The following is a 12,742-nucleotide window of genomic DNA, read 5'->3' as shown; positions in this document are numbered from 1 at the left end:
CTCAGTATCCCGTACCTGCCTTCTCTCCATACCCTCTGATCCCCTTAGCCACAAGGGCCACATCTAACTCCCTCTTAAATATAGCCAATGAACTGGCCTCGACTACCCTCTGTGGCAGAGTTCCAGAGATTCACCACTCTCTGTGTGAAAAAAGTTCTTCTCATCTCGGTTTTAAAGGATTTCCCCCTTATCCTTAAGCTGTGACCCCTTGTCCTGGACTTCCCCAATCTCGGGAGCAATCTTCCTGCATCTAGCCTGTCGAACCCCTTAAGAATTTTATAAGTTTCTGTAAGATCCCCTCTCAATCTCCTAAATTCTAGAGAGTATAAACCAAGTCTATCCAGTCTTTCTTCATAAGACAGTCCTGACATCCCAGGAATCAGTCTGGTGAACCTTCTCTGCACTCCCTCTAGGGCAATAATGTCCTTCCTCAGATTTGGAGACCAAAACTGTACGCAATACTCCAGGTGTGGTCTCACCAAGACCCTGTACAACTGCAGTAGAACCTCCCTGCTCCTATACTCAAATCCTTTTGCTATGAAAGCTAACATACCATTCGCTTTCTTCACTGCCTGCTGCACCTGCATGCCTACTTTCAATGACTGGTGTACCATGACACCCAGGTCTCGCTGCATCTCCCCTTTTCCTAGTCGGCCACCATTTAGATAATAGTCTGCTTTCCTGTTTTTGCCACCAAAATGGATAACCTCACATTTATCCACATTATACTGCATCTGCCAAACATTTGCCCACTCACCCAGCCTATCCAAGTCTCCTAGCATCCTCCTCACAGCTAACACTGCCCCCCAGCTTAGTGTCATCCGCAAATTTGGAGATATTGCCTTCAATTCCCTCATCCAGATCATTAATATATAATAATGTCATGCTACTCTTTTTGGTAAAGCATGTATTTTAAGCATTTGAGAACCTCATACCTTAGTAATGAGAGGATGAAGATGTCCACAAAATCTCCTGCCAGTTGGTCCCCCATACTGCTTTACAAGGGTTCACTTCCTCTACATTAGAGAAAGTAAAAGTAGATTAGGTGTCTACTTTGACTGAGATTTAAGGTGACACGTTCGCATCATGTGTCACTTTAAATCTGTCTCACTATGACCCTTGTCTTTGGCCCCTTGCAATGCTCCATGGAAGACCAACATAATCATGAAAAAAGCATCTTGCAGACCTTGGGACTCAATCACCGATGTCATGGGGGGGGGGGGGGAAATGGTGGCACGGCGGTAGAGATGTCGCCTTTCAGCGCCAGAGACCTGTGTTCGAACCCGTACTCTCTGTATTGTGTGGATTTTCCCTGAGTGCTTCGGTTTCCTCCCATTCCAAAGACGTGCAGGTTTGTAGGTTAATTGGCTTCTGTAAATTATCCCTATAGCGTAGGATAGAATTAGTATACTTGTTGGTTATAGGTGATTGTTGGTTAGCGCAGACTTGGTGGGCCTTCTTCTACTTCTTTTTGCGAATAAAACATAAACCAAAGGAATAGTTAGATCTCAAGCCGGGTGTTGAGCAGCCAGGTTGTTGTCTCTGCGTCAATGTCTACCAGGCCCTGAGCTCCATTTGGTGGGTGGTAGAGCGGGCACCCAGCAATGACATGGTTGGCTGTCTGTTGTTCTGCTCCACATTCACAGGCTGGGCTCTGGCGGAGTCCCCATCTCCACATGCTGGCATTGAAATGCCCAACTCCAGTACGAAGTCTGTTGAGCTTCACCCATGCTCCTCTGGGGAGGTCAGACCCTGGACAGCTTTTATCTGGTGAAGAGATGCAGCTGTGTAATGGAGATGAGGTTGTCTTTCACTCCTGTGACCACTCAGTTGGCTGGATGGATGCTAGGAGTTGTTTTCCATGTGGAGCAAAGGGGTGGCGGGACTTCAGTCGGGTTGGCCTCTGCTCTCTGCTGATAGCCTGATGGAGGAGGCGATCTGGGTCCATGGCACGACGAGATAGTGACAGAGTTGCTGCTTGCCTCGGATCCCTGCAGGCGGAATGCCTGCAACTATTGGTGGGCCGAAGAGGCTGTTTCCATGCTGTATCTCTAAACTAAACTACCGAATTAAATTCCTATTTGTAATAGACCAGACCTGCTCTGATACAAGGACATCAGTCTGTAACAGATTCATTTTTTTACTCTGCACAGATGCTATCTGTTCTGTTAACAATTCCACCAATATCTTCTGTTTCAGATTTTCAGTTGCTGCTCCCTTCTGCATCTCATAGTCTCAACCCACACCCCCATTGTCATGCCGATACCGACATCATTGTGCAACCTAGACTTTGGCTCCATCATATTCACACACTCTTTGTTTTCTCCACCTTCTAAGCTCTACAACTATTGATTTATTTGTTGGTTATTATACATTTAAATGAGAGCAATAGATTAGATTTTGTGAAATATGAGTTTTTCGTCAAAATCTTAAAAACTTTAAGTTTAGGAATAACATTGGCCAACAAAATTCAGCCACACAACCAGAAAATGCTCATGGCATAAATTATCTTGAAAAAACCCACACATGTTCTTGTCTCAACCCACCAACAACACTATCCTGAATATGCTTTCAAGTTTACTGCTTATTGACTTCCATCATTTTCTTGGCATTACTAAAATCAATGAATAGAGCTTGAAGAGAAAGTGTAAATTTACACTCCTCGTGCCATGTTCTGTGCCAATTTCTGCAGTGGTGTCTGCTTTTAAACTTGCTTCAATGTGTGTACATTTTCCTGGACTTCTATGTCGCAAAATTGGAAAAAAATCTGTTACACTAGTACCACCTGATCAGTCTGAGTAGACAGTAATTCATATTTAGCATCAATCTATATTAACTTGCTCAGTTACCCAGATCATGACCACAAAAATAATTTTGCATCATCCTCATTTAATTGTTCTACCAATGTTCAATCTTGTTTAGTTTAACTCTCCATGCCACCTAGTTAGGTGAGATACATACAACAGCTAAATAGTGAACCTTCTGGGACTCGACTTAATGCCGCAAACTTCTACCTGACAATTAAAACCTCTAAATCTCAATCTAGTATTTTAGATCCTCATTTCAGATTCTCCAACTGTGATTAGTTTTTCAATTTACCTGATCAGGTGTTTTCGCAAAAATAAATTAAGGCAAATTACATGCTGCACTTTTCTTTGACCTTGCAGTTACAGGTATTTCTCCGAATTTTGAGTTGATTTATTCTCAAAACACATAAATGCATAGCGTAGCCTTTAAAAAAAGGACTGCATTGTTTTAACCAGCTGAAAATATGCCAGTAAGCGTTAATTGTATTTAAAAAAATGTAATGTTTCTTTTAATGTCCAATCCGCAGAATCTCACTTGTGACCGATGATTCCTCCCTGACAGCGGTCAATGGGCCACAAATGACCTCTCTGGTCTATTTAAGGACATATGTCACCTAGGGTCTTTCTGACTCCAATTGCCAGGTAGTGATCAAAACAGTCAATTTGAAATTAATCTCTGAAGAATTTTTTCATGCTTATGCTGGTTACTTGATCAGATCAACCTTAAATAATACAAGATGCACTCAAATTTTGTGTGCCAACCCTCAATTAAGAAATACATAGTTCTGCATATACACACTTAACATAAGCACAGAAAGGAAAATTTGAAAGAACCAAATTGTTCATTAGACAAAAAGACACAAAGTGCTGGAGTAACTCTGTGGGTCAGGCAGCATCTCTGGAGAACGTGAAGAGGGAACTTTTTTGGTCGGGATCCGAAATGTCACCCAACTATAATCTCCAAAGATGCTGCCCGACTGAGCTCCTCCAGCACTGTTTTTTTTTGTAAGCCAGCACTTGCAGCTCTTTATACCTCCATTAGATAAGACTTCTATTGTATGATTTGGTGTAAAGGCTAGTGTTTTTTGAGAGGATTCTGCTAGAACGCAAAAGAAACAGTCAAAGACTTACTATTCTGATACCTTTGAATAAATGTACAAGTAATAAGATATGCATCTCAATAGTTATTTGAGAAAGATCCTCAACAAATTAATCTCAATGACCTTTGACAGTGTATAAAGCAGCACACGACCTCCGAATTGTTTATAAACCTTTCCAGAAGAGCACATTATTACGTCCCAGGTCAACAATGTGCAACCTCAGCTTGTTATGCCCTATCAAAATGAGGTTACCAAGATCACAATTCAGGCTCAACAATAACAATATATTAGAAAGGAATGGCAGGCACCAAACCCCTGAAGAGCCAACACCATTGATGGAACTGCGTCCAGCATGAATCCCTGCCTTCGAGAAAAGAGGGATAAGATAAGAAAACCTGTAGAAACACATACAAAGATAAAAAATCAAGTTAGAAAATGCAAATAAACTTGCTTTAATAACTATCACCTCATGCGCAAATATATTTTATTTCACATACTGCCATAATGATGCATGCCTCAGGTCATGCATGGACACCCTCACAATGTGTAATGGAATAAGAGACCTTTTAAAATAGTTTTTAAAAAATTCTAATCATGATTGCTAGATTGGTTTGAAAACAAAATAATTTACACCATTCCTTGCATTCATAAAGCAGAATCTTCCCTGCTCTTATTAGATCTCCTTAAGGAGACCACAATAAAATAATTTGAATTGAACAATAGTACAAAAAATATATATTGTCACCACTACAATAATCCTCATTTAATTCAAAATAAGGCTTTGGGCAAAATAGTGAAAGAGATTCGTTACTCCAGAAAAAATTGCTTCAATTTTCAAATGCTTGCCCGAGATAGGGACTATGCTGCTGGATTATAACTCTTTCATTTTTATGGGAGGAGAAGGAAGAAACCAAGCAACTACCCAACTCCCAGGTTAATATTTACATAAAAGATACTGGAATAAATCACAACGACACAGTAACTGAACAGTTTGATAACTATGAGATGACCATCCAGAGTCTTTTGTAAAGGTTAGGTCATGTAATCTAGTAGCAATTTTTGAGAAGATTACAAGCATGGAAATGTTTGGATGCTGACTGTGTGCTGACAAATTTAGACTTTATAAGGTTCACGCAAGAAATGAAAAAACAACGAACATGGGAGACTATGAAGCTATGTACTAGGAAACAAAAAGCAGGAAATGCTCAATTGAATGAATATGAAAAGTGACACTCTCCAGGAATATGTCCCTTGATCTTAACTTCAAGTAATATAATTTTTGACGACTTTGATAAAAGATACTGCAAGTTTGTACGTAATGCTGAGGGTGAATGATGAGCTATGCAGAAGGAAAAAAAGAGGTGAGTAAATAAGTAGATGATCATATTGCATTGGGTGAATTATGGCCATTAAACCATGCTGGAATATTTTCTGATGACAAGAGAGAAGGGATTACAAAACAAATGAATTGGGATGCTCAGACGCTTAAAGGACTAAAATTCAAGTTAAAGATACAGAATTAAGCAAAGACAAAGGACCATTATCATATAATCTCAAGGGACCAGAGTGGACATCTCAAAGTGTGAAGAATGCTCTTCTTAATCTAATTCTCCTCAATCAATCTCAGCACCTTGTGGTTATCAAGTGAGTTTTGGCAAATATCATATTTTGGACAAACTGTCTTCAACCATCTTGACGTCATTTCAAGAGGTCCCAAACAATTCCATTATTCAGCTCCGTTTACAATGGCTGGTAACAATTACATACGACAACGCTTACCTCAAAACAAAAACTCAAACTATTCAACCATCATCCAATTAATTGTCAACAAAATAATCATTACAATGTTCCTTAACATAAGTATATTAAGGTAACTATTTCCGAGACATTTAATAGGTTCAACTATGTTACCCGGAGTGAAAATCCTAATGCCAAATTACATTTTGGAAGCCCGTAAAATACCCATATAACAAGGTTCAAGCCAAGATCAAGGCTCAAGATGGTTGCATATCATTATAAACCAAAGGACAAAGCAGGTTAATTTTCTGGTATCTACAATGCCCTCCATAAAGTTTGGGACAAAGACCCATCATCTATTTATTTGCCTCTGTACTCCACAATTTGAGATTGGTAATTGAAAAAAAATCACATGTGGTTAAAGTGCACATTTTCAGATTTTAATAATGGCCATTTTTCTATTTTGGTTTCACCATGTAGAAATTATAGCAGTGTTTATGCGGCTAACCAGTGGTTTTCATCTTGCAGTGTACCTGCATTAAGGAGGCAATTAAACACACCTGAGCAATTACAAACACCTGTGAAGCTATGTGTCCCAAACACTATGGTGCCCTGAAATGAGGGGACTATGTATAAACACAGCTATGATTTTTACATGGTGAAACCAAAATGTATAAAAATACCCTTTAATAAAATCTGACAATGTGCACTTTAACCACATGTGATTTTTGTTAAATTCCAAATCTCAAATTGTGGAGTACAGAGGCAAATAAATAAATGATGGGTCTTTGTCCCAAACATTATGGAGGGCCACTATGTCAATTAGTTCACTACCCACCAAAATAAAATGTTAAAACATCTCAGGAATGGGGTAAGACACCTTTATTGCAATTGTGGTCTCCATTCCTTCATTGCTGTGGATGATTTGTAAGTAAAAGGATAAGCACAATTTGGGGAAAATGACCATCAAATAACAACACAACAAAAAAGAACAAATGTAGCACTGTTAGGATCGACCCCATTCCAAGATAATTTTAAATGACAACAAAAAACTAATTAAATCTTTCTTACATTTTGTCAAATTTTATCATCCCTTAACATTGTCCTGGAAACAACAAAGGTAACTTCAGAAAAGCCAAATTCATTGTAAGGAAGGAACCTGAAGCATGACGTATACCCAAACGCTGCTATATCTATTCTCATCCAAATCTTCATATTATTTTAATTGAATGTTAAATTGAATTTTAAATTCTCCTTATTGATCATTTGATGATTCACCTTTAAACCTTAACATCTTCCTGCAGTAATTTCTGCCATTTTATATGCTGGATGCGACCACCTGTCTGATTCTGAATGCCAACAACCACTTTTCTTCCCTTACGGCAGATGTTATCACCTCTGACATTACATCAATGGACAAACAAATAAATCTTGGAAAGATCTAGCCACTTACTTTGGATCCAAGTGCACACTAGGGATGCTGCTTAATCCATTGAGTTACTCCAGCACTTTGTGCCTTTTTGTGCAAAGACAAGATCCTTACCATTCACACATAGGAACTTTCGCACACTGAACTGGCTGTCTGTAATATGGGGTTACATCTGAACCCAAAATGTACTATCAGTAACCAGTTAATTTCAACTACATCATATTATGACTCGACCCTTACATTGGCAGATATTCTTCTGAAGACCACACCCATGCTTTTGTTTCCCACAGATTGGATTATTTCAACGTTCCTATTTATACTCTCCATGAACTCCTGATCATCCAAAATCCTGGTGCCCTTAGTCTAACTCGCACTACGTCTTACTCTCTATACAATCGCTGACCTACTATCAGTTTATTTTTAAATGGTCAAATTCTGATTTTTCATCTTTATTGGTAAAAATGGAGCTTCATTCTATAAATAACAATTAGAGAAGGGTCAATTATTAATTTCATAATCTGACATTTGCAGATTTCAGTTGACCAAGGGTACACAAAGGAGTCAATTCCTGTTCCTTGTTTCCATATCAACTATATTTCCATTGTTTTTAAATCCCCGCCAGCCATCCATTTGCACGGATCAGCAGACGGATCAGAAGCTCCCAGATGCCATCTCCAGAATTTCCTCTGCTCCACTCCTGTGGTCTTTTCTTCAGGGTGTTTCTCAAAATGTCACTTCGCCAACGTTTTTCGACATTTGCACTATCCCTTTCCACATGTTATTTTGGTCATGCCACATCAATTTTTGTTTGATAATATGCACCTAGGTACAATGTGGTACGTTAAAGACACTATTTAAATAGATTTTTTTGTAAAGCGCACCATGTTCAAATATCATCCTAAGAAAAATGTCTTTATTCTTTAAGTATCGGTGAAGCTATGCTCCTTTTCATTCCTTTATCGGAAAAAAACATTATTTACCGTTGTTATTTTTCGTCAACAACCATATCATATCTTGATGTCTTCTTGCTGAAACCTTTTTCAAAGCCTTTTATCTCATTAAAATGTAATTCTGATATAAATGACCGTGACTTCCCTTTTAGTCATTCCATTGTTCAATTTTCATAATAATGGACTTTAAAACTTTACGCAGTCCAGTTGTGTGCTAATCAACATCTTGTAAAAAATAATTTTAAGTCACAAATTCAAAACTGTGCCACTATTCTAAACACAATAATTTGTTTCTTCAAAGTCTCCAATTCTCTTGTAAAGAGTTCTACACACATTTTAATCAAAAATTGTCTTCTATACTTCCTTTCTGTAATCTTCAACAATATTCTGATAGTACATAAAAATCATTAAATATAACTGAAAAATGAACATATCTAGTGCCTGCACAATTTGAAACTGATTACAAACTTTCCATTCTCCCTAATTTCCCCTTACCTGCCATTCCCGACATCCCAAATTGATTACTGCCATCAGCCCTTTCATTTTATTACATGGCTGCATCGTGTACATTTATTGATACAACATTCATGAGGTGATGAAGGTGACTTTTGAGGGTGGATGTTGTTTATATAGATTTTAGTAACGCATTTGATAATGTTCCGCTGATCCAAAAGATTGAGATGCACGGGATCAACAGTGAATTGGTCATATGGATTCAGAACTGGCTTACTGATAGAAGACATAGGGTTGTGGTGAAAGTCCAAGCTGGAGGACTATTACCAGTAGGATCTATGCTGGGATCTCTGCAGTTTATGATATATACAAATCACTTGGACAAAAACGTGGACAGGTTGGTTAACAAGATTACTTGGTGCGACGACTGTGAGGAAGGCTGTCAAGGTATACAGCGGGATATAGATCAGCTATAGAAATGGTTGGAGACATGGCAGAAGGAGTTTAATACGAAGATGTGAAGGTGTTGTACTTTGGGATGTCAAATACAAGGGGGAAATATATGTAATTCTGTAAGGCAAAATAATGGCATGACCCTTAACAGCATTGATGGACAGAGGCATCCTGGGGTCCAGAACCATAACTTCCTGAAAGTGGCAATAAGTAGATAGAATGATAAAGAAGGTATATTGTATGTCTGCTTTCATAGATGGGGGCATTGCGTACAAGAGCAAGAAAGTCATGATACAGCTTTATAGGACCTTTAAGCTGCATTTGGAGTATTGCGTGGAGTTCTAGTTGCCCATTACAGGAAGAATGTAGAGGCTTTGGAAAGGGTGCAGAGGCAGTTTACCAGAATAATGTCCGAATTAGCAGGTATTAGTTGCAGGGACAGGTTGGACAGACTTGCATTGTTTTCTCTAGAACGTCGGAGATTGCAGGAGAGTCGATGGAAGTATATAAAACTATGAGAGCAATAGATAAGGTGGATAATCAAAACTTTTTCCCCAGGATGGAAAAATCAAATACAAGAACGCATAGCTGAAAGAGGAGCAAAGTTTAACAGAGGTACACGGGGCAACTTTTTAGTTTGCACAGAGCGGTGAGTGCCTGGAATATGCTGCCAGGGTTGGTGGTTGAGGCAGATATAATAGTGGTGTTTAAGAGACTTTTGGATAGGCATATGGATGTGCAGGCAATGGAGACATATGGATTATGTATAAGTAGGTAAGAGATGGTCTTGGCATTATGTTCAGCACAGACATTGTGGGCTAACGGGTCTGTTCTTGGTTTGTATGAAAACACTAACGACACAGTTTAAAGAAAAAAGACAAAGGATACCAAGATATTCTATCCCACGTTTTAAAATAATCACTAATCACTTTTTATTTCAGAAATTTGAATTGTGTAACAGCATAATCAACAGAAAGACTATCATGCAACAGCAAAAATCTCTGAACCAATTTGAAATCTCAGTATTCCCTACACAACAAAAGTAGAAAATAGTGGATGTAATCAAAAGTTTCCTGTCTCCACCACTCCGTAAAAATTGAAATCACTTGGTCTATGCATGGAAATAGACTAAACACATCTATGATGTTAAGACTAAAAATCCAAACTACAAATTGACTAGAGAAGAATTACAAGTCTAAGTTAGAAAGAAGGCTCATGTGGTTCTCCCTTTAACATCAGACGGCAACTGGACAATAAATGGAAGGAAGGATTACAGGAGTAACATCAGCACTATTTTAAAGCGATAACATAAACCATTGCCAAGTGCTTTCATGAAGAACAAAGCTGCTGAACCATTTTACTGCTCAAAATACCCGAGGAGGTTGTATGCAGATAATAATTTCAGTGTTGCCTTCAATGGAATCTCAAATGATTACCCTCAAAATGGCTGCCTGATTACAATCCAGTAATTTGATTTCACACAACAGAGGATAACAATTATGAATGAAGATGGCCATTTGGCTCTCATCTGAACTTCTCTCTGGAGACGACAACTGTCCCATCACTTGAATATCCGATCATTAAATGGTAACATGGTGCCTGCCTCAACTATGGTGTTCAGAAAACCAATTGGCTCACATTTGATTTATTTCCCCAATCAGACTTAACCTGGGCCTTTAATGGTTTTAAACAGCAATCCCTGCATTTAATTTGAATTAATGTGTCACGTTAACAGATTCAATACAGTTATTTGTTTGTACTTTTGCAGGTTTACCTGTCATGCCTTCCTTAAAATCCTCCAGCCTTTCCTCGTCATCAAGACCATTCTCACTTGGAACAGACTGACTGCTTTTCTTTACAATGCCATATCCAGATAAATGGCCATTATCAGGACTGAAATGCTCTAAATAACATAGACTGATTAGTATATGACAAAATACAATTTCCACCTCATCTGCCATGTTTCAATGTTTTAGTTATTGAACTCAAATTTAAATTCAGTTTTGCATGACTGTAGTCTACATTGTTTAGTGTCAAATGTATCAAGACTCCCTATTTCCATCCATTTCACTTACTCTCAAAAACTCGTGTGCTATTTTCCCTTACAATGTTCAATATTGTACACGTACTGCTAACTTTAAAGGACATTTTATTGATTAGCCAAGCAAAAACTCACTTCTCCATGCACAAGGACACAACATTGCAAATATTGACAACATGCAAGTCTTCCAGATTCGTATTAAATAATCAAACTAAGTTATACTGACATAAATATGTGCATTATTCAAATAATACAAATGAATGGAGAAGAAAATCGATCCTTCCCCGTCAATAAACACTACCCAGATCAAGGGAAGTATGGAATATTAATTTCCCATTTTTAAATAGCTGTTATGGTATTTTAACTATAATTACAAAATATTTCATATTTACTTCAGTGAACATCTGAAAATATTCGTATCTGAAGTGGCAGAATCATTGATACTAAAAAAAAGTCCGAGTACTCCTGCCAAGTACGCCTTATCGATAAACGGCAATTTAAGACAGAACAAATTAGTGGATTGATTGTAAACCAGTCTTTCAGAAATAAAATTTGATGCCTTGCTTAATCAACGTTTTTTTTCAAATGGGATAAGATCAAAACCACGGAACAGCACCTCTTTGTTTGTACTATTTATAAAAGCTAAAGAACAAGGAGTTGCGAAGCAATTTGGCGCTTAGCGTCCTCTAATTACACACAGATCTAGGGCCATTGTCCTCTCTCACGGGTGAGATGAATCAATACCACCCCAGGATTTCGCCGCAAACAGCGTGGAAGGAAGAAAAACAAGGACCTATCACAAGACGCCTCCGCTCTCTTAACCCGGACAAACTCCTCTACAACAACTGCAAAACCATGGCTCCCAAAAAGAGCCAGGAGCCTCCGGCCGAGCTAATGTCTACCCACCTCCCTCCCCCACCACTCCCCCGATCATGATGCGGGAGCTTCAATGTGACAACCACCACATACAAGGCCAGGCCCGGCCAGCCCGCCGCCATAACACCCGCGCTCGCCAGCCGCCTCCATCTTCTGATCGCTCCACTGTAACCAGTTCCTCCTCTGTGGCAACGGGATCGAGCGGCCTAGGGTTCCTGGGAAAGCTTGCATCGGGGAGGCTGGAGGAGGAAAGTGACCGGTGCGAGCGGCTTCTGCTCTCACTCACCTCGTCGTTAAAGGCGTTGACGGCTTCCATGTTGCTGGTGTCCGGACGCCGCCGTGTTCAGGCTTTTCGCAAAACCCCTCCGCAGTCCCTTCAGCTGTCTCCCGCTCGGCTCGCCTCAGTCGGGCTCGGCTCTCCGGCCCCGGGAGCTTCCTTTCGCTTAGTTCCCACTCCAACTCCGCATTCACCTCCACAGCGGCTCCACACGCGCCTCGATCAACATGGCGGCGGCGGCGGCGGCGGCTGCACAACACCGCCGGAGTGGCTTGTGGGAGTGCGTGCAGCCGCCCGCCCAAGGCCGCGGACTCACGAACCCGCCTCTGCAGAGTAGATGCACCGTGTGGTGGCCGCAGGTACTTAGCTTGCCTAGTGTATTTTGTATCATACTGAATTCTACTCTTATTATCTGTCATAATAACTATCAATACATCCCGAAGTTTCAGAGATTGTAAATTCAAGAGTGTCTGAAGAAGAGTCCCGACCCGAAACGTCGCCAACTCACAGATGCTGCCTGATCCGTTGAGTTACTCCAACTTTTTGTGTTTCACTCAACAATCTAGCATTTGTGGTCCCTTGTGACTTCAAGGCATTGTATCTCTTAGATGGCACACAT

The 12,742-nt window shown here is 39.7% G+C and overlaps 1 protein-coding gene across 4 annotated transcripts in view; it reads right to left on the bottom strand.

The window, feature by feature from the left end:
- The window catches only part of scaf4 (SR-related CTD associated factor 4), a 92,247-nt gene extending 79,863 nt beyond the window's left edge, over nt 1-12,384 (bottom strand). For 3 of the 4 annotated variants that reach the window (XM_033033220.1, XM_033033221.1, XM_033033218.1), the window contains exon 1: nt 12,133-12,347. In XM_033033220.1, the coding sequence (XP_032889111.1) occupies nt 12,133-12,162 (30 nt within the window). In that variant the 5' untranslated portion in view covers nt 12,163-12,347. Of the gene's footprint in view, nt 1-12,132 lie in introns of all 4 variants that reach the window. The other variant, XM_033033217.1, reaches the window with a different exon arrangement.
- Nucleotides 12,385-12,742: the final 358 nt, after the last annotated feature.

Source organism: Amblyraja radiata, chromosome 14, assembly GCF_010909765.2.
Source record: "Amblyraja radiata isolate CabotCenter1 chromosome 14, sAmbRad1.1.pri, whole genome shotgun sequence".
Taxonomy (NCBI): Eukaryota; Metazoa; Chordata; class Chondrichthyes; order Rajiformes; family Rajidae; genus Amblyraja; species Amblyraja radiata.
Note: the sequence above shows the minus strand (reverse complement) of the source record. Positions and strands in the feature narration are given on the sequence as shown.